The following is a 26,414-nucleotide window of genomic DNA, read 5'->3' as shown; positions in this document are numbered from 1 at the left end:
GAGAACTCTTAGCTACAAAAATAGTTATCCTAGAAAATACATTGGGGTTTTGGAATATCCAAAATAGATTATATAAAGGGGGAAAAACCATATATACAAAATATTTGTAGCAGCTCTTTTGTGGTGCTGAAAACTGAAAAACAAAAGACGTCTATCAGTTGAGAAACAGCTAAGCAAGTTAGGGCATATGAATGTGATGTAATAGTATTGTGCTATAAAAAAATGAAAGGAATGAATAGTTTCAGTAAATCCTGGGAAGTCTTGTATGAACTGATCCAAAGGGAAGTGGATAGAGACAGTGGAGAGATTTTTTTTGGAAACCAACAATATCTTTTTTTGTTTTTTAAATTGATATTTTACTTTTCCAAATACATATTATGAACGTTTTTCAACATTTATCCATATGCTTATGTATGTTTTTAAGTTACATAATTTCCTTCCACCCTCCCTTCCCACCCCCCTCCCCTCAGCATTGAACAGTCAAGTGAATATTGTACATACACATTTGTGTTAAATATGTTTACAGATTAGTCATTTTCAGTATGACGAATTAGGATTAAGGGGAAATAAATACATAAAATAATGTTTTAAAGTGAATGTAGGGTTCATCAGATTCTGAAGGGTTTTTTTGTTTTGTTTTGTTTTATTTTTCTTCCTCTGGATGGGGATGACATTTTCTGTAGCTGGTCTAATAGGATTGTCCTAGCTCTCTGAACTGCTGAGAGCTGCTTCCATTAAGATTGATCATCTCACAATGTTGTTAATGTGTTCATTGTTGTCTTGTTTCTCTTCCCTTCACTCAGTATCAGATCTTCTAATTCATTCCATGCTTCTGTAGAGTCCGACCATTCAGTTTCTTATAGAACAATAGTATTCTATAATATTTATATACCATAACTTGTTTAGCCATTCCCCAATTAATGGGCATCCCTTCAATTTCCAATTCTTTGTCACTACAAAAAGAGCTACTATGAATATTTTTGTTCAAATGGAGCTTTTCCCATTTTTTCATGATTTCTTCTGAATTTAGACTTACTATTGGAATTATTGGGTCAAAGGGTATGATCAGTTTTATTGCTGTTTGGGAATAGTTCCATAGTGCTCTCCATAATGATTGGATCAGTTTGCAACTCCACCAGCAATGCATTAAAGTTCCAGTCCTCCCATAACCTCTCCAACATTGATCATTTTTCCTTAGCCAATCTCATAGGTACGAGGTGATACCTCATAATTGTTTTAATTTGCATTTCTCTAATTAATAATGACTTATTGATATGATTATATATAGCTTTAATTTCTTCATTTGAAAACTGTCTATTCATATCCTTTGACCATTTATCAATTGGGGAATGACTTGAAACAATAATATTGTAAAGATAATCAACTTTGAAAGATATAGTAACTCTGATCAATATAATAACCACCCAAAATTCCAAATGATTCATGATGAAATATAATATCCATCTCCAGTTATAATGCATATAATGTATATATAAAGCATATTTTCTTTCCTTTTTCTTCCTTTCCTTTATGCCAATATAGGTATATGATACTCAAAATTCTTTCCTCTCATCTCCTTTCTTTCTTTCTTTTCTAATACTAGTACATATATAATATTCATGATTTCACATGTAATCATCTTTTTATATTCAGTTTTTATATGGAAATGTTAATTTAATTTGGTATTCAAATTTAGAATGTAAAAAAACCTTTATAAATTGATACTGTTGAATCTTTATCTTTCTATTTTGTACATTGAAAAAGGGCATATGTACCTTGTTTCACTTACAATGGGGATTATTGACCTCTTTAAATAAATCATAATGGATTAAGTTTCTTCATTTACTGACATAGATGATGAGATATACAAAAATATGATCACATTGATAATTCTGAAGGAAATCTAACGTTGTGAAAGCGACCGAAGACACTGTATTTTTCTAGCTTTCTAAGGCATCTACTGTAGAGTACACTGGGAATCCCCTCCATGAAGAAGCTCCAAGAAGAGTGAGGAGGACTAGAGTTGAGGCACACAATGAGGTAGGAAGGAAAGAAGTCAAGTATTATTAATAAGAGGGGGCAGGGAAAGAATTTAGAAACCATATTGTCCACAACTGCTGTAGAAGTTTATATCAGGACGAACATGGATCAGGGTATAAAGATAACAAGGTAGAAAGAGTGGAGCAGAGAAGTTTAAATTAGCATGAACCAGCTTCACATATCTGAAACATATCACATATATTCATGTATCTGAATATAAAAGTCAACAAACAGGAAGGAATGATGAATGGGATGTGCCTCAGATACCAAAGATATTCTTTGGTGAATCAGATTATATATTATTTGATGGCAACTTACATGTTAATATAATTTTTATGTATACTTGCAAAGAAGGACTTCTTCCCTTAGAAAGTATGCTTTTATCCCATAAATTTAAAAAATTTAAAATTTAATTTTAAAAAAGAAAGAAAATGTATGTGTCTGGAGAAGTTGTGGTATGGTGGTGATAGGAAGCCAGTCTTAGAGTCAGTAAGACTTGGATTCAAGTTAGATTTCATGCTAGCTCTGGGACAATGGGCAAATCAAAACATCACCAAACAATTCAAACTACAAACCTAGCTCTGCAATTTTTTACATGTGATTTTCCACAAATCATTTAACCATGCTAGGCCTTAGTTTTTATATCTGTAAAATGAAGGAGTGAAGCAGATGATCCCCCTCCCTACCAAAAAATCAGTTGTTTGATTCCACAGGCTACAGAACAATATCTATGTCTAAACACAGACTACCTCTGTCTGAACAGTTAAATTGGGTTTTCACTTGAGATTTAATCATTCCTAAAGAGAGGCTGTGTGGTATAGTGGAATGAACACAAGTCACTGAGGGAAAAGACCTTTGTTTGATTCCTAACTTTGATACTTACTGGCTTGTGGGATCATAGGATTAAGTTGTTTTACCTTTCCAATTCTGCTTCTTCTTTCTGCAAAATGGGGATAATACCAACATTTAACATGTTGTTGAGAGGAAGCACTTGGTAAACATTAAGGTAATTTATATGTGATTTATTGTTATTATTATTATCATTATTATTATAATGTGGTATTTTGCAAGAGTAATCACTTTAAATAAAAATCAACTCATGGCAATCATTGCATTTGAGGTGGACTTTGACTTTTGAAAAAAGTTCTCTTTTGTGGTATTAATTTTTTCAATATTTTTTCAATCTATGAACATTTTTTCTTGCCGTCTACCTCCTCTCTCCCTCAAATTAAAAACAAAAATCTTGTAACAAATTTGTATGATCAAACACATATAACATTCTCATATTGATCACAACAAAAAAACGCCTCATTTTACAGAGAGTCTAGCATCTCTTTGTCAGAAGTGAGTGATATTCTTCTTTGTTAATATTCTAGTATCATGGCTAGTCATCATCAGAATTTATCTCTGACTATTCTAACTGGCTACGATAGCTCTGTTAATGAATTAATGAGTACCTGTCACAGTGACATGCTCGGCCCATATTTGTTGATGATCATGTAAGAAATATCTGTGTTCTCTTCCATTCTGATAAACAATCTCTGTAACATACTCAATAAATATTCAAAAACAAGCCTTTATAGGAAGAATTCTCAGTGTATAAGTAGCAGGTAGTCTATAGTGAATTTAGAAAAGATAAGTAAGGCATTTTTAACAAGGGTATACTTAACCTCTATGGCACAAACTCTCAGGATTAGATGTAGAGGTCAAGCTCATTCCTTCAGCAAGAGAAAAGGCTGTATCCAGTCAACTCAGACTTCAAGAAGTATCATTATACTCATAATCCTGCTGATTGGCTTGATCCAAGTGCCAAATAAACAATCTCATAAAATGGAAAAACTGTCCTGCTCCAGTAAGGTAGCATGTCATATGGCCTTTAAAGATCAATTTCTAATTAATTACTTACACATTGTTCTACATCTGTGACAACCAGCCTTCTGTTGAAGGAGGCCAGATCAGCTAATGAGATTACTTTTCTGATGCAGTCTAATACTCAATTTTTAACAGGTATTTAGCATATATATAAAGCAGACATCACAATGAAGAAATTGACAGAACCCTGAGGCCATCCTAATCAAAAAATGTAAGCTCCCTATGCCACATGGAAAGACATGAGAGCCAGCAACAACTGGTCTGGAGTATAAACATATCTGTAAAACTTAATAGAGAAGGATGACATAATATTATGAGGAAAGTACTTCATTAAAATAGAGAATAGCAGTAGAGGAGAAAATAAGTTAAGGTGAAATCCAACTAAATCAAATTATTATCACAACCAAAATTAGGAAGGGGAAACTAGGATTTTCTTAGGGTAAATGAATTTAGAAGTTGCCAACAGCTCCATGCTAGGTGTACTTTCCAATGAAATAATATTTGCAGTAAAGACTAACAGACTGCCTTCTGTGTGGGGTGCAGGGAGGGAAGCAAGATTAGGGGAAAGATTGTAAAACTCAAAATAAATAAAATCTAAAAAAAAAGAGATAATATTTGCAATGTTTATAAATGTTTGTTTTACAAAGTTCATGGAACATATTAGGGTTTTAATAAATGCTTATTTCATTTCCTTCTATAATTGTTTGGAAGTTTTTTCCCCCCTTTTAAATTTCCACCTATTGTTCTTGGTTCTGCCATCTGGAGTCAATCAGAACAAGTCTAATTCCTTTTCCATTTAACACCCCTGCAGATAATTGAATACGGTTATATTTTCCCTGAGTTTTCTATTTTTCAATCAAATGTCCTCAGGTCCAACCACTCTTAATGTGGCATAGACTCAGATCCAAAAAATATATCTATCTTCCTTGTTGTCCTTCATGTACGTTCATCAGTCTATCAATGCTCTTCTTTATGGTATTCAGAACTTAAAATTGTATTCAAGATGAGTTCTGAACAGAGCAGTGTGTGATAGAACTAGCATGTCTTCTTCCTGGAAGCATACATTATGCATACATTGTTGGCAGTCATATGCTTATACGTTATTTTCTAATTAAGCATTACTCATCTGTACTTTGAAGTATTTTTTCCTATCTGTAATGAGTTATTAAATTTAATCTGCTTAGATTCAGCCCAATATGCTACACCAGAAATTAGCTAACTATATCACGACTTGTTTTTGTATAGTTCATCAACTAAGAGTGTTTTTTACATTGTATTGTACAATTTTTAAAAGTGTAACAACCATTTTTATGCAAAAACAGGCAATAGGTTGTATTTGGCCCATAGGATATAGTTTGCTGACCCCTGAGCCACACCGTCAAGATATCTGTAGATACTATCATCCAGTTAATTAGTACTCCCTGTCCTTTTTTGCGTTCTCTCCAAATTTGGGAAGCAAGCCATCTAAGGCTTTGTCCAAGTCTTTGAAATGAATTTTAAATTAAACTATACCATGGATAGTTCCAAGCTGATATCCAAGTGCTTTTAAATAAATCCAACTATTCTTTAAGTCCAAACTTTTAAATAATTCTTGATTTCATTTAATTGTGTAGCTCTCACATCTCTTCATCATTTCAACAAAAATAGCATGAGATAATCTGTCAATATCCAGGAAAAAATGTGTCTGTAAATGTTTTCCCTGATGTACTGGTTTAATAATCCTGTCAAAAAAAAATAAATGAGGTTCCTCAGGAACAAACTTTTTTTTTGTTTGTTTGTTTGTTTTACAAGGCAATGGGGTTAAGTGGCTTGCCCAAGGCCACACAGCTAGGTAATTATTAAGTGTCTGAGGCTGGATTTGAACTCAGGTACTCCTGACTCCAGGGCCAGCGCTCTATCCACCGCGCCACCTAGCTGCCCCAGGAACAAACTGTTTTTGATAGAGCCATGCAAGTTCTCTGGAATCAACACTTCATTTTCTAGTTGTTCACTGACATCTAATAAACCTTCTCAGACCCATAGCTTGCAGACTCTATTAGTTTCTTCCTTTTTAAAAAAAATGGAAAATTGAAGCATTTCTGGTTCTATGGCATTGTTCACATTCTCCATGATATTCTAGATACTACTGACATCTGATTCAATGGCTTAGTGGCTCAATAATCCTATCTGGAGGGCAGCTAGGTGGCGCGGTGGATAGAGGGCCGGCCCTGGAGTCAGGAGTACCTGAGTTCAAATCCAGCCTCAGACACTTAATAATTACCTAGCTGTGTGGCCTTGGGCAAGCCACTTAACTCCATTGCTGTGCAAAAAAACCTAAAAAAAAATAATCCTATCTGCCAGTTCTTTAAAGACCTGATGAAGTTCATCCAGACTAGGTGATTTGAAGTCATTAGCGGAGTAATTAGGAGCTCTATAATTATCTTGAGTGTTAACTCTCTGCCATTTTCTTGTCATTTCCAGTATAAAAATCATTCACTAATCTTTTTGTCAAGAACATTCCATTTCTGGCCAGAGATCCCTCTTCTCAAAGCTGCTGTTGATATCCCCATTCTTTCACTTATTTTCAAATTTTTCCTTCTATTGGCTCAATTTTTACTAACCACAGGCTTATCCATGACTCCCCCATTCTGAAACAACTCTCACTGATCCTTCCATTTCTATTAGCATTCTATATCTCTTCTGTCCTTTGTAGCAATAATCCTAAAAAAATCCATCTTCCATAAGTTTTTCACTTTTTATCCTCACTGTCTTCTAAACTTACAATGTGACTTCCATACTTTTCCATCTTCTGAAACTTCTTTCTTCAAACTTACTGATGTCAAAGAAGACCATGACATTGGAGAGGTGATACCCAAGCACATGAATTGGATTTGAATGAGGGGGTACTGTGCAAAGTCACTAATTGCCCTTTTTCTCCGGTTCATCTGGGTCCAATGGCCAGATAAGAATCAGGATGACTGGAGATGATCTTGGATGTGAGGCAGTCACACTTAAGTGATTTGCTCAAGGTCACACAGCTAGTAATTGTCAAATATCTGCGTCTGTATTCTAACTCCAATCCTCTTGACTCTTAAGGCTTGTGCTCTAACCACTGTACAACTTAGCTGCTCTCTTCAAAGTTACTAATTAATGCTTAATTTGTCAAATTCAGTGGTCTTTTCTCAGTCCTCATTTTCCTTGACTTCTATTCAATCTTTGACACTGATGACTACCCTCTTTTCCTTGATACTCTTTCTTTCTAGATTTGTTCTCTCTTGATTCTTCTACCTCTCTATTCCCTTTTTTATTTCTTTTGCTGGATCCTCTTTCAGATCATGCCTTCTAACCATAAGTGTCCTTCAGGGTATTGTTCTGGCCCCTTAACTCTCTTTATATTACTTCACCTGGTGATCTAATGGGATGGATTTAATTACCACTCCTGTCCTGATGATTTACATATTTTTACCTATCTTGCCCAAAACTTTCTAGTGATTTCAGTCTCCCATCTCCAACTGCCTTTCAGGTGAGATACTCAAAGTATATGTCCAGAAGACATCATAAACTCAAAATGTCCAAAACAGAACACATGATCTTTCCCCCTAAATCCTCCCTGTCTCCTACTTCCCCTATTATTATGGAGAGCAACATTATAGTCCTTATCATAACCTTACTCACCATATCCAAACTGTTGCCAAGGCCTGTTGACTTCACCTTTGCACCATTTCTGAACTGCTCTTCTTTCTCTCTTCTGATATTGTTGTTACTACTCTAGTACACTCTCTTGCTTGCTAAATCATCCAATCCCAATAGGTTCAATCATCATCTCCTTGAAGAGCATTCCCAGATCTACATATCCATCTCTCTCTTTAGCTTCAGTTTTACATCATGAATTTCCTTTTGGACATCTCAAACTAGTTAACCTTAAAGACATTATAAATTCAACACATTCAAAACAAAACAGACAATCCCTTTAAATTTTCATTCTCAATTTTCTCATTACCAGCCTTCATGGCATCTAGTATATATGTGTCCTTTTCTTCATTCACAAAACTCTGTGCTTTTCATGCTCTCATCATCTCATGAATGGATAATTGCAATAGATTTTTTCCCCTTTTTTATAAATTTTATTTTTTCCCTGGTTACATGTAAAAAGTTTTTAACATGAATTCTTTCCCTTCCTCCCATCCCACTCTCCCTTATTGAGAAAGTAAGTTATTTGATATAGGTTAAAAATGTGTAATCATGCAAAACATTTCCATGATAGCCATGTTGTGTGCAATAGACTTCTAAACTGGTATGCCTGCTACAGTCTATCTTCTTCTCAGTTGCCAAAATGATTTCCTAAAGTAAGGGTCTGATCATGAAACTCTTATTCAAATGTACTCTATTAGCTCCTCCAGTATAAATATAAAATGCTCTGCTCAATTTTAAGGTCCTTCACAAACTAGCTCCTTCCTATATTTTCAATCTCCATCTTGCCAAATATTCTATAATTTGAATAAATTAGTCTTATAGCTCTTCCCACAGGTTATTCAATATTTTCTCTTTGTCTTTTTACTGACTGTAACTCATACCTGGAATCCTCTTCCTCTCTCACCTTCATTTCCTGATTTCCTTGTATAAATTTACTCTGATTATCATCTAACTACATAGCATGATAGATACATATATAATCAATATATTCTACACATATAGCTCTATGTGCCTAGCCACTTGCATGTTGTCTCCCCAACTAGAATGTGAGCTGCTTGAGGCAGGAACCATGTTTTTGTCTTTGTAATATTAATGCTTAGCATAGGCTGGCATATAGCAATTCATTAATTAATCAAGGGAGTATAATATTTAATTAAGCAGAATGTATAATATATAATTTGTTCACTGGGTAGTGTTACTGAGACACTCTAGCTGTCAGTCCAGTGGTTGTGTATGGGCATTCTTTGAGGATTCATGATGCTTTTCCAAAGGCTGGGCATTATGCCAGCTATTCACTAGAAAGAGCTCACCCACAAACTCTTAGCCTGCTTCCTCTGCCACCATAAGAACAGGTGGACAGATTTAGTGACCTCAGTGTCTGGATAAAAAAAAAAATTCCATCTGGGAAAAAGAAGTAGAACTTCACTCTTAACTAAAGAACTTGGGGGTGGAATCTCAATCAGTTCTCCCAGCAGTTTTGCTTCAAGCTCATATCTGGGAAATCTAATTTCAATTGACCAATCTTCATTCTTAAAAATTCAAGGGCAGCTAGGTGGCACAGTGGCGTCTTGGAGTCAGGAGGACAGGAGTTTGAATACAGCCTCAGATACCTGGCACTTTACTAGCTGTGTGACCTTGGGCAAGCCGCTTAACCCTGTTAGCGTCACATCCAGGACCATCTCCAGTTGTTTCAATTCATATCTGTCCACTGAACCCAGATGGTTCAAGGAGAAAGTGAGGTTGATGACTTAGCACAGCACCCCCTCATTTAAATCCAATTCATGTGTTTGTCATGACATCATCTCCCTGATGTCATGGTCTTCTTTGAGGACAAAGGACAAACATAATCATCATAAAAATTCATAGAAACAAAACTGATCACCCGTGAATGACTTAGCTATTCTCAGCAACACAACGATCCAAGACAATTCTGAAGGACTTAATGATGAAAAATGGCCCCACCTCCAGAGAAAGAACTGATGGAATTTGAATACAGAATAAAACATAAATTTAAAGCCTTAGTTTTCTTGTTTGGTCTGTGTTTTACAATATGACCAATGGGGAAGTATTTTGCATGACTAATGTATAACTTACAAAATTGCCTGCCTTCTCAATGGGAATAGAGGGGAGAAAGGGAAGAGATAATTTGGAACTCAACATTTTAAAAAATGAATGTTAAAAACTGTTTTCATACATAATTGGGAAAAATAAATTATTGAAGAAAAAGAAAAAAACCTTGATGTCTTTTTGGTAGCTATATAGCTTATTAAAACTAAGCAAATAAAGAACCATAAAGATCACAAAGGAAAATATTGTAAAGAAATTGCTTCTCCTGATTTTCTCCTTTCCCCTTCTCCCCTCACCATACTGTCCTTCTACCCCTTTTCCCTAACAGATATTGGGAAAAGATTAAAGGAAGGTATTCTGTATTTGGAATTCATTGGTATTGGTTTTGTGAATAGAGGAAATAAGAGGAAGCAAAGAAGAATTGGGGTTTCCTGTTAGGAACTGTTGTGTATGGGAGCATTGTAAATTATCTTCACCTGGTATCCTTAAACACCAGAGTCTTAGCTTGCTAAAGTGCCACAGGAGTGGGAGTGGATTTGAGACTGGAAAGGTATTTAAACACTGGTGTTTGGGTAAATAAATGGAGCACTTGGAGATCTCCATAGAGTACTTGTCTTCCTTGTCTCCCACCCTTCTAACACTTACCTGGGGAAGACTGAAGGAGTCCAGAAGTGGGACTCAACATAAGAGTCCAGGAAAGGGACTCAACAGTTTCCCTATATGATCTCATCAGTGGCTGTGAATTCATAGTAGCTGCCAATTTGGTCTACAACATAGAAGCATTCACACAAGGGGAAGCTGGTTAGTCTCATGACTACAAAACCTTGGGTCTATATGTACTCCACAGGCTTAGGCTCTACTCTTGCAACTCTTTAGCATTTGTTACAGAATGTCTTTTGTTACACCAACTTGGACTGCAATGAAAGCAAATAGCAAGAAATAGCAAACTTCAAGTGATGATGGGCAACAGCATGGAAAGAATGTAGTGGACTTCTAGTGTCCACCACTGCTTACCACAAAGACAAGAGAAGAAATTCACAAATGTGGGGATATAGATGCCAGATGTCTTCATGGTTTGTCTCTGCCTATATCTTCTCAGAGGGAGGGCCCATTAGCAGCAACTTTTACTTAAGAAATATTTATATAATCTACTTATTTGTGAGAAGTTAATTTTGTAACCTTAAAGCAACATTAAAAACATGAATAAATAATAATGATTAGCAAAATAAAAATAATTGGACTTCACAGGGCTATTATAAGGAAAATCGCACAGTGGAAAAGAGTCAGGAAGACTCATCTTCCTGAATTCAAATCTGACTTCAGAAATGTATTGTGTTATCCTAGGCAAGTCACTTAATCTTATTTGCCACAGTTTACTCATCAGTAAAATGAGCTGGAGAAAGAAACAGCAAACCATTCCAAGATCTTTGCCAAAAAAAAACCCCAAACCCAAATAGTTATGGTTGCATAGCAAATAAAAAGCTTAGAATGCTATATAAATGAGAGTTGTTATTATAGACCTCATGAATTAGTATCACCTCTACCCCAAACTGGATACCACCTTTATCCCTGGCACTCTGCTAGGCCCCATATGGGGGAGGAGATAAAGGAAGCAAGATACTTTAAATGTTCTTGTCTTCAAGGAGCTTTTGATCACATTATCTAATCATATGCAAAATAACTTGAAGTTTCAAAAACCAGTTATGTAGTACCTCGAAACAGTTGCTATGGAAGCAAACAAGCTTTATCCTGAAAGTAAGTGAAAAGTCATTGGCGGGTAATGCTTCCACATTCTTTGAACTTCAAACCATAAACAAGGAGAATCAGAAAGCTAGATTTTGAGTTTAAAAAAAAATAGCTAAATTAAAGCTCTCAATTGTTGCTATTTATTCTTTCTTTCTTCTCAAAGAGAATCAATGACATCACAATGTTGGGGTCAAGTGACTGACACATCCAGTACAACCTTGGCAGGCTCTCAGTTGGAATGCTTTAGCACCCAAAAGTCAGGAGTTGGCCAGACAGATTTTTGTACTATTAAGCTGCTTTTTGATCCTAAATTCCCAAAGTAAACACATCCTCTGACTCAGGATGTGAAAGAAAGTAAATTTTGTAACTCAACATTTAGTTTATATTACTCAGAATAAAGCCTGAAATTCTTTAAAATTTTACTTTATGTCAAATATGATTATATAAATTTATTTTAGTAGGTAGTGATATGTCAAACTATTTTAATAGAATATATTTTTATAACAAGAAAAAAGGAAAAATATATATATTTAAAGAATCAAAATGTAAGTATTACTTCTGAAATAACAGTTACCTAGTTCTGGAATGAGCAGCTAGCTGGCACAGTGGATAAAGTGCTAGATCTGGAGTCAGGAAGACTCATCTTCCTGAGTTTAATTAAATCTGGTCTTATATACTTACCAGCTGTGTGATCATGGGCAAGTTATTTATGGGTCACAAGTTGGTTTCACATTGTTTTCAAGACAAAATGCTAGAAAATTCTGGAAAGAAATGATAACAGAGCTGAGTCTTTGATTTAATTCAACAAAGCTTTATTAACCATCTACTTTGTTCAAGAAACTATGTCAAATTCTGAGGATACAAAGAGGGAAAAAACCCCAAAATTTTCTGTTCTGAGGGAGGGTGGCATGAGGGAAGAATATAACAATAAACAGATAAATACAAAATACAAAATATATTTGGGAAAAAAACTTGAAGAGGGAGGTCATTGTTAGCTTGGAAGATCACGATGAGGGCCCCTAAGTAATTTTCTAAAGGAGGCAGAGGTGAGGAAAAGAGTATAGCCATAGGCATAGGAGGATCAATTTGTATGAGGCACAGACTGAGGTGAGAGATGGCATTTTGTGTACAAGAAAGAGCTATGAGTTCTTATGGACTAGAATATATAGTTATGTGACATGAAATAATCAACTAGTGGTACATCAATGACATGAACCATTATTGCTGTGTCTCCATTGCAGAGGAGGTACCAACCTGCCACAGTTAAGCCCTTTCATATCACCTGTCAAAACTATTTCTTGAAAAGTCTCCTAATTGGTCTCCTTGCCCTCTAACCATCAATCACATTGCTGTCAAAATAATCTTCCTAAGGAACAAATCTTCCCAAATCATTCTCCAGAGGATCCCTAGTGCCTCCAGGATAAAATATCAAGTCCTTAGCTTCGGCCCTCCACAATTGTCTTTCCATTATTATTTCTCAAAACAATGGTAGCACTCACCCATCCATCCTGTGCAGTTGTCATCTAAATCCTTTCATGGGGGACCTAACTTAATTTCTCTAGACATCAAAAGGGTACCAGTGGTACAAGTGAGCTAGGCTACTGGCCATTTATTTATATTTTGCATTTCTTTAGTGACAAGTTACACTTTGCTGAACTGTATGCCAATAAATTGGATAACCTGAGTGAAATGGATGAATATTTACAAAAACACAAAATGCCTAGATTAACATTAGAGGAAATAAAATATTTAAATATATTTCAGAAAAAAAATTGAAAAAATCATCAATAAATTCCTTAAGAAAATGTCTCCAGGTCCAGATGGATTTACAAGTGAATTCTAGCAAACATTTAGGGAACAATTAATTGGAGTAGTGGAACAATTAATTGGTGGAGCCAAGATGGCTACAAGAGGATGTCTCTTAGGCGCTCTTCCATAAAACTTATAAACTAAGGACTCTAACTACAATTTCGAGAGACAGAAGTCACAGAGGGACCCAGTGAGGCAGTTCTCCTACTCAAGGGGCTGGGATTGGATGGCCTGTCCAGGACCATAGGGCCAGGTGGATGCTAGGCCTAAGGGGTGGTATGGGGGCTCTGGCCCCAGGGCCAGGGATCTGTCTGCTGTGCCAGCCAGCTACTCTACATCAGAGTCAGAGTGAGAGGAGAGAGAAAATATAGTGCATGGTAGTGGAGAAATATGAAAGGAGGGAGTTGTGATCAGCAGTGGCAATGGTGGAAAAATATGGAAGTAACTTTTGTGATGGACTTATCATAAAGAATGTGATCCACCCACAACAGTTGGTGGTGTTGAAATACAGACTGAAGCACATTTATTATTTATTATTATTTTGGGGGGGTGCAGGGCAAATGGGGCTGGGTGGCCTGCCTGGGGCCACATAGCAGGGTGATCATTGGGTGTCTGAGGCTGGATTTGGACCTGGGGGCTCCCAGCTCAAGTGCCAGTGCTCTGTCTGCCACCTGGCCACCCCTACTGCTGTTATTATTTTTATGTTATTTTGGGTCTTTTTTTTTCTTTTTTTGGTTTTTGCAGGGCAGTGGGGCTGGGGTGGCTTGCATATCACACAGCTGGGTGATTGTTGGGTGTCTGGGGCTGGATTTGGGTTTGGGTGCTCCTGGCTCCAGGGCTGGTGATCCATCTATTCTGCCAACTGGCCATGCCTACAATTATTACTATTATTTTTTAAATTTTAATTTCAATTTTTTTCTCTCCCCTTTACTTTATCGCTCAAGCGAGTCTATATTTTTTGGAGGGAGGGGGTATATTGTTTACTCTTAAACAAGAATATTTTATTAATGTATAAAAACATTATTTGTATAAAATGAAAATAAATATTAAAGAAAAAAGAGAAAAAAAATTAGCAAATGCCACAAAAAAGGAACAATTAATCCTATTTAACATAAACTAATTTTAAAAAAACAGGAGTTCTGCCAAATTCCTGATATGATACCAATATGGTACTGATAGCTAAACCAGGAAGAACCAAAGCAAAGAAAATTATAGACTAATCTCCCTAATGAACTTTGATGCAAAAATATTAAATAAAATTTTAGCAGAGATTACAGCAAATTATTACTAGGATAATTCACCATGATCAGGTAGGATTTATACCAGGTAGGTAGGGATGGTTCAATATCAGGAAAACAACTCAACATAATTAAACATAACAAAACCAACAGAAATCATATGATTAGTTAAATAGATGCTGAAAAAGCCTTTAATAAAATACAACATCCCATTCATATTAAAAACACTAGAAAGAGAGAAATGCAAATTAAAGCATCTCTGAAGTACCACTTCACACCTCTCAGACTGGAAAATATGACCAGAAAAACACAATGATCAATACTAGAAGGGATGTGGGAAATCTGGGATACTAATGCATTGTTGTTGGAGCTGTAAACTCATCCAACCTTTCTGGAGAGCAATCTCCTAACTGGTCTCCTTGCCTTCTAACCCTCAATCACATTGCTGTCAAAATAATCTTCCTAAGGAACAAATCTTTCCAAATCATTCTCCAGAGGATCCCTAGTGCCTCCAGGATAAAATATTTATTGCCCAAAGGGCAATAAAAATGTGCATACCCTTTTTTGATCTAGCAATAATACTACTGGGTCTAAACCCTGAAGAGATCATGAAAAAGGGTAAAAAAAACATCACTTGTACAAAAATATTCATAGCAGCACTATTTGTGGTAGTAAAGAATTGGAAATTGAGTGAATATCCATCAATTGGGGCATGGCTGAACAAATTGTGTCATATGTATATTATGGAACACTATTGTTCTATTAGAAACCAGGAGGGATGGGAATTCAGAGAAGCCTGGAAGGATTTGCATGAACTGATCCTGAGCAAAATGAGCAGAACCAGAAAAAAATGTTGAACACCCTAAGAGCAACATGGGGTTGATGACCAATCTTGATGAACTTGCTCGTTTCATCAGTGCAACAATTAGGGACAATTTTGGGGTCTCTGTGATGGAGAATACCATCAGTATCCAAAGAGGGAATTGTGGAGTTTGAACAAAGGACAAAGACTATTACCTTTAATTTAAAAAAAAAAAAAGATAGTCCTGTCTTCCTGACTTTAATAATAATAACCATAGCTAACATTTATGGAGAATTTACTATTGGCCAGACATAATGTTAAATGCTGTATAATTATCATCTCATTTGATCTTCACAACAACCCAGAGAGGAAAGTGCTATTATATCTAATTTGCATTTTAAAAAACTGAGGCAAATAGAGGTAAAATGACTTTTCCAGGATCACACAACTAGTCAGTGTCTAAAGACACATTCTGAACTCAACTCTTTCTGACTACAGGCCCAATTCGGTAACTCCTACAGCTCTTTTTTTTTTTAATTTTTTAGTTTTTTTTTTTTTGCAAGGCAATGGGGTTAAGTGGCTTGCCCAAGGACACACAGCTAGGTAATTATTAAGTGTCTGAGGCCAGATTTGAACCCAGGTATTCCTGACTCCAGGGCCCAGGCTCTATCTACTGCACCACCCAGCCACCCCACTCCTACAGCTCTTTTGACTCCCATCATTGTTCCCCATCTCTCCTAACATACTGCAGTAATTTCTCTGGCCTGCTATCTCTGGGACCAAAGTAAAAAGGGATTTCCCAAAACACCTGCCAAGGCTCAGCATGTCAGGGACCAAAATATACTTTCAATGTCTCCTCAGAATTTTTCTGACTGAACCTTGGCATATCAATCTGTCCTTTTAAAGCCAAAATAGGCTTTAAAAAGCCATAATAGGCATAAAATCCATTCATAGGTTGATCCACTCAAAACAGTCCCTTAATGGGGTAACTAGGTGGTGCAGTGGATAGAGCACCTGCCCTGGAGTCAGGAGTACCTGAGTTCAAATCTGGCCTCAGACACTTAATAATTACCTAGCTGTGTGGCCTTGGGCAAGCCATTTAACCCCATTTGCTTTGCAAAAACCTAAACCCCCCCCCAAAAAAAAAAACAGTCCCTTAAGGGATAAAATCTGTCTGGGTCAACAAGCTATTCAGATTAAACTATTCTTCCTAATTGATGCTCCAAAGCTGTCAAATCCCTAGGATTCTCTTCATTCTAAAAGAAAAAAAGGTTATTACCTATCAAGGAACCAAAATCAAAGCAAAGAAAAGCCTCAGTTAGAACCCATCTAACTGACCAGGTGCCTTTATTTCCCTGTGAAGCAATCCTTTTCTTCTTCACTTACATTGTCTAGTCTTTAGTAGGGGTATGGTTGGAATAACAACGTTAGAAGTGCTCAATTCCAGTCTTAGCTAGCGTCCTTATCTATAGGATCAAAGATCTTAAGAGTTTATCTTAGTTCAAATTCTCTTAAAAATGACTTTCTGATTATACAAATATATGTTAGAAATTTCATGACACAATTGTATATAAACCATTGGAATATTTGGGTTCATGACCACTTCTCTCCAAAAGGAGTACTGCTCAAGACATTGTTTTAAGCTACTAGCTTCTAGTCTTTTTGAAAATGGAAAAAACCTACAGCATCTGATTTTATCCTTGTATAGTTACTCCTTCAACAGAAACTGGTTCTACAAAAGCAACCTTCAACTCTTTGCTTAATACATAAATCCCAAGAAATTTTCTTGAGGCTTATCGAGGTTAAGTGATTTGCCCAGAATCAAGAGTTAAAGTGTAGGGGGCAGCTAGGTGCTCAGTGGATAGAGTACTCGAGTTCAAATTCGACCTCAGACATTTAATAATTACCTAGCTGTGTGGCCTTGGGCAAGCCACTTAACCCTATTGCCTTGCAAAAACCTTTTTAAAAAAGAGTTAAATGTGTCAAGAAAAGTATTTATACCCAATTCTTCTTTATTCTTATCTCTGAACTCTTCAACTACTCCAGGTAACCTCTAACCCTATTATTTGATTTGAGCTCTGGGGAGTCATCTCTCCTTGGGGGGAATCTACTGATACAAATTAGCAACTCGTTTGCAACTTGTAACTCTTAAGGGTTGATGGAGCTTGGAGAAATTCAGTAAACTTTCCCTTTAATTATGTCAGGGCCAGGATTTTCTAACTAACTTCAAGATTTACTCTCTGGTCCACTGTAGTAGTGTCAAACTCAAAAAACAGGTAATACTAATCCACATGTAAGAATGGCTGTATTTAGCTTTGAAATGTAATTTTTATGTGTTTTAAATATTTTTATTTGTTAACTGGTTTTGGAGAGTGGCAGACCCATCCAGCTGCACACCTCTACCTCTTATCTGATTTTTAAAATGATTTTTTATTTACACTACTGCTGCAGGCTGAACACTAAACTCTTACGAGTGGGATTAAAAAATACGTCAGCACTCCATGTTTGCCCCTGTACATTTTCTGACTTGTTCTTCAAGCATCATCACAACTCACGCACCCCCTCAGCTTGCCAGACTGATCCATGCCCTCGGATTTTAAATTCTCCGCACGGGGAGAAGGGATGGGGTTGGGAGTTCTGGTTTTCTTCTCGTTGCCTGGACATCCACGGGGCACCCAAGCTGTGAAGTATCGGGGCAGGGCCACTTCCTCTTCTGTCTCTCCTCAGGTCTGTCCTTCCATCTCCACCGGGAGAGACCCGGCGGCCTAGGCCTCGGCTAGGGGGTCACTCACAGCCGTCCTCTGTGGTCTCACGCAAAGGCGGCCTCATTCACAAAGGAAGACTTCCTTCTGCCTAGCTGCCTGCAGGGGCGGTGGGAGGCGGCCTTCGGAGAGACGGAGAAGGAGAAAGAACCTAGGAAATAGGGAATAAATGAGCATTCCCGGAAGGCGACCGGAAGGGGCGGGCTCAGGCTTCGCTTTCCCGCCCGCCCCGGCGACTTCCGCTTCCGCTCCCGCCCCTTCGGCAGCCGTTCTCTTCGACGATTGGTTGTTGGCTTTAGGCATATGACGCCTTCCGCTAAGCGCCTCTCTGTCCTCTTGTTTTCCTTTGCCGGTAAAGGAGAGCGGAGCAGTTCGCTAGCTCTCTGTCGGCGCGGAGGATTGTGGGAAGGAGGCGGAGGAATGGTGTTCTAGTAACATCTGTGGGCTGCGGGACCCTGACGCCCCCGAGGTAAGCGGACCCCGTCCCGAGCCCCTTCTTCTGGGTAGGAGCAGGCATTGGAGGGGAGGGGAAGGCAGAGGGAGCCGAAGGGAGCAGCCGAGCCGCCAGGATTTCAGGGATCCGGGCTCGATGTTGAAGGCGAGGCCCGGGCTGGCTGTTGGCTGTCAGAAGGCCCCGGCAGCCAGCCCCGGGGCTCCGACCATCTCCGGAGCCCGCCCTCGTCGGTGCCGGGCCACATCGCCTCCCGTCACAGGCGGGGTCGGCTCCCGCGTTTCCTTTGTACCTTGACGCCCGGCCTCCAGGATCTGGTACTAGAAAGAGCGAGCGAAGGGGCGAAGGAGCAGATAGCTTCCAGCTCCCTGGAAATTGGAGGAAAGGAGCCTTCCTGCCCCCTCCCAGTTAGCTTTGACCCTCACGTCTTAGTGACAGTAGCAAAGCGGCGACAAGAGGTATCTGATAACTTCTAGCTCAGGAAATTAAAGTGAGGGATATGATGCTTCTAAAGGATGCTGTACGGAGGATAAGAATTTTGACCGCCAGGTTTAACACAGAGCAAACATTTTTGGCCACCTTTACACCGATCGACTTGGATACACTTGTTTCTTTCCGTTTTTCCTTGCTATTTTGAGATTCTAAGAGAGTTTTGTGGGAGGATTTTGTTTTTAACCACTCACCGTTTCTGGGTAAGAGACTTTGAAAGTAGAGGTTATGGGAACGGGGCTTGTGAAGTTCATTGAGGCTCTCTTCACTTTACTTATCTCTTCCTAAGGAGAGTTACCTAAATAATCTCTCAAATTTTTTCTGTCTCTAAATCTAAAGAAGATAATAAGTACAACTTGACTTGCAAAAGGAAGGCGAGAATCACGCAGTGTTCTAGTACTTTTAATTTGATGTGATTTAAGTCATTATTTGGGGGGAGAGTATTCTCAATATATGTGCTGTTGGGTTTATTTGGTCAATCCAAAAAGGTACAAATAGAAAAAAGAAAATGATTGGAAAAAAAAGGGATAGTAATAATAAATCCAGTTAATGAGTTTTGGGAACTCCTTCAGGTAGCTGATTTTAACTCTGCTTTTAAAGCTAAGAACTTAAGTATGCATATGTGACTGAATATAACTATCTATGAAGTATTGAAGATGACAACAGCGGCAAGGCCTACCTTTGAACCTGCAAGAGGTGGAAGAGGAAAAGGGGAAGGTGATTTGAGTCAGCTTTCCAAGCAATATTCAAGCAGAGATCTACCTTCTCATACAAAGATTAAATACAGGTAAGAATGTCTCTAAATTTTTCTTGTCTTAAGGCAGAAGAAATTTTGCATGATTATGTAACAAACTCTTCTGGTTAATATAGTGTTGCTATTATCAGAGAATTAGCAATAAAATATAAAGCAGCATTTAACATAAATTTCATTCTTTAATGTATAATGATTTCTTTCAGTATTGTGTTCACATATATGCACATTCATACAATTACTCCTGTTCACATGTATGCATACAAACATAGTAGATACTTCTATCTAGTAGAATATCAGTTAAATTAACTTTTGAGAGTTTACTGTGTGATCACAAAAGTCTTTGAAGGCCTTCTGTGTCATGAGATTGTATTTTTAATGACCTTAACTTTTAATTTAGATTCAGTTTTTCTTTTGTGCTAAATATGACTTTACTTCACTGTATCTACTGTGATTCAAGTGTATTTTTTTAATCCACTTCCTTGAATATATAGCTTTTAGTCCTCCTACTAATGGCAGCAAGAATTTTTTTCTTTTAAACATTGTTTGCATTATTTTATTTCTTATCAAAAGTCTGACTTCAGATACCCTGAATACTTCATACATACATTTAGATCTGGAAATATTGTAATGGGTTTTTAAGTACTGTTATGGTTCTCCCTTACCTGTAATGAGAGTCTTGTGCTAATATCTGGGCTTGTAATTTGAATTTCAGTCTTTTAAATGTATTCACTCCTATCTCATATTACTTACTTTACCATTTTCTGTAAACAACAATAAAAAAATCATTACTAGCTAAAATGCATAAAAAAGATGAGATAAATAATATTATTTCATTGAGCAATAATCAACACCATTAGTTGTATTCAATCTAACTGAAAGTGGATAACTTCTAGAGGGACATTTTGAAATGACTTAAGATCCAAGAAGAGAATCAGAATGTCATGGGAAACATCCACATGGATTCTACCTTAACCACCAACATATTGAATAATAATCTAGTTTGGTACCACCAGAAATTACAGAAGGATTCTTTTTTTTTCTTAATTTTTAATTTTCCCCTGGTTACATACGCAACCAAGTTTTTTGTTGCATCCGCTCAGTTACATATTTTGCTGAGAACATCCTGTTCATCATTTCCCATAACAGAACAGCATTTTATCTCAGTCACATACCACAATTTGTTCAGCTATTTCTTAAGCAATGGGAATCCCCTCACTCTCCAGCTCCCCATCACCAGAAAAGAGCTGCTATAAACATCTTTGTACATATGGGTTCTTTTCTTCATGTAAGAAGAATTATCTTTAAGGAAACCACACATAGTAGTAATTAATGTAAATTACTTAAGGAAACAGCAGAAATTATGAAACATATTTCAAGTTGTAAAAATTTAACGCCAAAAATATAGTTAGTGTGATATGCCCTGATAGATAAAATTATAGATATCTGGAGTTATCTTTCATAGACCAATAGAAATGAAAATAGTAAACTACAAATACTTCAAAATATGGAGAACTCAACCACAGACTAGAATTGGACCTTTTTCACAAACTAAACTGTGGTCCTTAATCACCTAGACATAGTTATCATTGATTATTAAAAAAGAACAATGTTTTTGATAACTGATCAAATCAGATATTCATAATGTATAAACTAAATGGGATGAAAGGCTTTCAAAATACCAAAAGCAGGAAGAGTGTGTATGTATATATATATATGTATGTAGGAACATGAATTACTGTGCCACCCATTTTGCCTTATTTACCAGCAATGCTTTCATTGAGCCTATAGATAATAAATTTGCATCCTAATATTTTTATTTAGCTATAAAAAGCAATTATTTATTTACCTGTGCAATAAAACAGAACATTAAATATAAAAACTAATAGAATAATGATTTATCTTAATGCTATATTTTAAACCTACTGAAAGAGATGAGAATGAGATGTCAGGAATGATAGCTCACATTTGTATGCGACTTTCATTTTTGCAAAGTTCTGTATAGATATTTCATTTAAACCCCTCATCAGCCTTGTGAGAAATGTGGTATTATTAACTCACATGAAGAAACTGAGACTCAAAAGAGGTTAAATGACTTGTCATTAGTCACACTCTTAGATGCTAGACATCGAATCCAGGTTTTTATGAATCTATGCTTTATATTTTTATTTTTATACAAATGATGTTTATTATACATTACTAAAATATTCTTGTTTAAGAGTAAACATAATACCCTCTCCCACCCAAAAAATATAGTCCCTCATGAGCAATAAAGAGAGAAAAAAAATAATAATAGGGGTGAGGGGCAGCTAGGTGGCGCAGTGGATGGAGCACCGGCCCTGGAGTCAGGAGAACCTGAGTTCAAATCTGGCCTCAGGTACTTAATAATTACCTAGCTGTGTGACCTTGCGCGAGCCACTTAACCCAATTGCCTGGCAAAAACCTAAAATAATAATAATAATGATAATAATAATGATGGGGCAGCCAGGTGGCTCAGTGGATGGAACATTGGCCCTGGAGCACCTGGGTTTTAATTTCAGGTCTTCTATTTTTAGTACCTTAGACATAAATGTACTTTCTTCTTTGGGTCTTAACTTCCTCATCTGTAAAATAAAGGAGTCTACTAGAAGATTTTTCAGGTACTTTTAAAGTTGAACTGTAGAACTAGTAATTAACATTTTCATATCATTTTAATATTACCATACATTTTTGTTTCTGTCTTGCAACAATCCTAAAATCTTATAGGTATTGTTTATCCATGTATCATAGATGATAAATGAATTAAATGTTTTGGTAACTGGTAAGTAGTTGGAGGTGGAATTTGGATTCAGCTCTTCCAGACTCCCAAATACAATGCTCTTTCCACTTCGATTCAGTTTTGGATACATTTCATTATTCTCTGCAGTGCCTATCCAAGATATAGGAACTTGAGGGATTTACTTAATTGGTTGCTTATCCAACTGAAGGGAATTTTTCCATTGACCAAGAAGAATAGAATAATGTGGGATAATCTAGGGCAGGGCTGTCCAAACTTATGTTTAAAGGTTTTTATTAAATCAATAGACATATATTTTGATTTGCAGTTTTAATGATAGCTCTGCAGTAGGCTTGACTTCATTTACTAAAGCATATAGTAAACACACGGGGCCACATAAAATTGCACTGGACTGCATTTTTGGACAACCTCTAATCTCATTAAGGAGACTTTGTGCACCAGCAGAATCTCTCCATTAATAGGGAATCACTTTTCTATTTGGATTTTGCAGGATATCTTCATGACCCTGGAAAGCATCCTTGGTGAACATTATATTTCCTTTTTTTTTTTTTAATGCTTTGACAATCATTCATGAACTCATGAAATAATCATGATTTAATTTTATGTTCATTTGTTTGAGAGACATTATATGTGACAAACCTTTAAGGTTGCAATTTTTTCTGGAGTCAAATATCTTTTTTATAATCAATAAACAACATAGAGTGGGATTTTAAGGTCTCAACAGGTATTAGTTGTATGATTGTGATTATGAAGATATGCTTTGCTGTAGAAGAGTCTACAAATATTCCCTTTCAGTATTACTTAGACCATTTCATATTTCATCAGAAATAAACTCAATGAATAGACCATTCTAAAAAAAAATTGAGAAAATGAAAATCAAGTATAGTAGTCAGGGATGTCTTTTTGGTAGCCTTTTCATAGGAGAAATAATGCCTATAATTTTTCCTATTTTTAAAAGCAATCTTTCTTCTTTAAGCTCTTGAAATGTCATCAGTCCCTGAGTACCTTTGAAATTATTTCACCTCTATATAGACTTCTTCTATATACATTTGGCCAAGTTGAACTGCTATTCTTACATTCTAATTACTAATTTCTCATTTAATATTTGGCTTCTGGGATGGATGAGTCCGATTCCAGTTTTTTACTTATTTCTAATGAAAATAGCTTATTGTAAAATTATTAACAAATTAAGTCTGTTTTTTCCCACCCTTCTTTCAGTTTAGTCTATATGTTGAGCATTTCCATATGCGTAGTAAAGATTTTAAACAAAGCAATAATTATTTAAAGCTTATTTATTTTAAAAGAATGGAATAAATTCAGTGTATTTGTTTTAAATCTGTCCTCTTTATATTTTTCTAAACTTCCTGCTGTTCTCTTTTTTTATCCTTTTCTCCTCTCAAGCTAAAAAACAAAAAGTTCTATTTTATAACAAACAAGCATAGTCAAGCAAAACAAATCGTCACATTGACCATATCCAGAAATTAGTATCCTAGTTTTCCCCTGAGTTGTCAGTTGTCTAACTCTCCCTCAGGTTGGGGGCAGTTTTTACTTCATCATTTATCTTCCCTAATTGTGATTGGTCATAGCTTTAATCAGATTTCTAATGACTTTCACAGTGTTTTTCTTTATAATATTTATTGTTATGTAAATTGTTCTGGTTTTTCTCATTTCCTATAACTTTTATTTATTATCTCAGTGACTCTCTTTACAGAAAAAGACTACTACCTGTGCTTTAGTCAGATAAGACATTCTTTTCAGGTTGTCTTAGATTCACTGGTTGGTTTGTAAACAAACTCTAATTTTTTAGTGTCTTTATGTTTCCATTTTATTTGTTAGGCAAACAACTCAAGATGCTCCTGAAGAGGTTCGCAACCGTGATTTCAGGCGAGAATTGGAAGAGAGAGAGAGAGTTGCTGCAAGAGAAAAAAACAGAGATCGTCCAACTAGAGGTACCTGAATTACTTGGATATTTACTATTATTATAAGACATTTGTCTTTTTAAAAATCATATGCTATGAAGCATTTTTATTCAGGTTATTTCAATAACCTTGACATTCTGGAACATATCAGATAATCTGACAAACATTCACTTAGAGCCTACTCTTGATAAGGCACTTTACTAGCTAATCAGAATAGGAAGCAGCAACAAAAATGTCCCTCCCTCAAGAAATTGTATTCTGCTGGAGAATAGGTCCAAGTAATGTAAAAAAAAGCAGGAAATACACTAATGATTGAACAGGTGTGAAAAGGCCTCCCTGCTGAGGCTGCATGGGTATCAAGCCTGGGAGGATCAGAAAGATGGCCATGCAGAGAGACTGCATCCTGCACCTATCTGGTGCAACTGAGCCCATTCAGAAGCAGGCAACACAGCAAATGTCAGAGTGTAGTACCTAAAGGAAGAGCAGAGGGAAAACAGATATCAGATGTAGGCTATGTCAGATCTTGGGCAATAAAAATGGTAATATCATAGTTTCTGGTTCCTTAGGTTGTCATGGAGATCAGACAAGAGAAGTTAGGTGCAATCTTCCCTGCCCCTCCCCATCTTTATTTATTGATTTGTTGATTGAGAAAGGTTGTCTGCCAAAGAAGTCAACTGGTAAAATTATGGATGTTGTTTGCATTTGCCTTCTCATAGAGGATTTTTGCATTTTCTTTCTGTTCATTTTCCAGTGATAGGGGAGTTTTTCAGAAATTACTTGTTGAGTAAGAGTCTTGAAAAAGCTTTTGCAATGGAGTGGAAGGGGAAAAAGTGAGGGGGAATGAGTGAGCCTTCATTTTTTACCAGAAATGGCTCAAGGAGGAAATACCATATATACTCAAAAGGGCATAGAAATCTTATCTTACTCTAGAGGAAAAAGGAGAGGAAAGGGATGAGAGAAAGGGAACAAGGGGAGGGGAGGGGGTGTAGGTTATATAAGAAAGGGAAACTCATGGGAGAGGGTAGTCAGATACAACTCTGAGGAGGGTTAGAGCGATGGGGGGGGAGAATAAAGGAGAAAAGGGGAGGGGGAAATGAGTTTTTTATTCCAACTTACTTTGAGGAACTCTGTCCTCCTGACTTCAAGGTCAGTACTCTATCTACTGTGTCACCTAGCTGTCCTAACAATTCATTGGATAGAATTGTATAAGAATGAATCTTTGATGAACAATTGTACAACTTAATATTGTGTAACCTCATGATGATATTTGTCCTTCGTTCTTGAAGAAGACCATGATATCATGGAGGTGATGCCATGACAAGCACAAGTCACTAAATCTTAATTCCCTCATACCCAGAGCTATCTCCATTCATCCTAATTCATATCTGGCCTTTGGATCCAGATGTTTCTGGAGGAAGAAGTGAGGCTTGATGTCATGGTTGTCTTGGAGAATGAAAGACAAAACCTTACAACTTACCTTGAGACTTACTTGTATGTAAGAGGGAGTTGGAGAATTAGAAAGTGAATCCTACTTTTTATCTTCATTGTAAGGACAAATTTCTTTTTAATAAAGAAACATTTAGTAAAGTATCTCCTAACCTTAAATCCTAGGATACTTTGAGAATTCTTTGCAACCATTATTTTAGCAATTAATGAGGGTTGTTGGGAGTCTGTAGGAGCTGTGGATGTGAGGGGGTTACTATCTGTAATTATTGGATGTTGGATATTGTTGTCAAGAGTATTTATTATAATAGATGCATCTTTGAGCCTAGTCTTCCTGACCTCTTATTTTCTCTTTCCTTAACTTTCCCCCCCTTCTCTCTGTATCTTCATAGCAAATTGAAGCATCAGGCTTCAAGCATCAAACATCAAGAATTCATAATGTTCTTTGATGGTGGAATTGTCTTGTTATCTCCCCTAGTGTATAGTGTAATTAATTGAAAATAAGGACTTGTTAAATATTTGTTCAAAGAGTGACTTTTATCCAATATAATTTGTTTTAGCTTTTAATTAGAATAGA

General features: G+C 36.6%; 1 protein-coding gene and 1 long non-coding RNA gene across 3 annotated transcripts in view; one reads left to right on the top strand and one right to left on the bottom strand.

Moving 5' to 3' along the window:
- Positions 1–470: 470 nt before the first annotated feature.
- On the bottom strand, positions 471–18,203 carry LOC141508141 (uncharacterized). Its single transcript, XR_012474350.1, has 4 exons — positions 17,806–18,203; positions 12,079–12,158; positions 10,297–10,417; positions 471–2,980 (listed from the first exon to the last, which is right to left on the bottom strand). It is a non-coding gene; the product is annotated as an uncharacterized LOC141508141 (long non-coding RNA).
- A 139-nt stretch (positions 18,204–18,342) lies between these two features.
- Positions 18,343–26,414, top strand: part of CWC15 (CWC15 spliceosome associated protein homolog) — a 30,157-nt gene continuing 22,085 nt past the window's right edge. Inside the window, exons 1-3 of one of the 2 annotated variants that reach the window (XM_074216489.1) lie at positions 18,343–18,477; positions 19,597–19,735; positions 24,312–24,424. In XM_074216489.1, the coding sequence (XP_074072590.1) occupies positions 19,605–19,735; positions 24,312–24,424 (244 nt within the window). In that variant the 5' untranslated portion in view covers positions 18,343–18,477; positions 19,597–19,604. Of the gene's footprint in view, positions 18,478–19,548; positions 19,736–24,311; positions 24,425–26,414 lie in introns of both variants that reach the window. The other variant, XM_074216490.1, reaches the window with a different exon arrangement.

This window comes from Macrotis lagotis, chromosome 1 (genome assembly GCF_037893015.1).
Source record: "Macrotis lagotis isolate mMagLag1 chromosome 1, bilby.v1.9.chrom.fasta, whole genome shotgun sequence".
Classification (NCBI taxonomy): domain Eukaryota; kingdom Metazoa; phylum Chordata; class Mammalia; order Peramelemorphia; family Peramelidae; genus Macrotis; species Macrotis lagotis.
The sequence above is the reverse complement of the archived record's forward strand: the minus strand, read 5'-3'. Positions and strand labels throughout refer to the sequence as shown.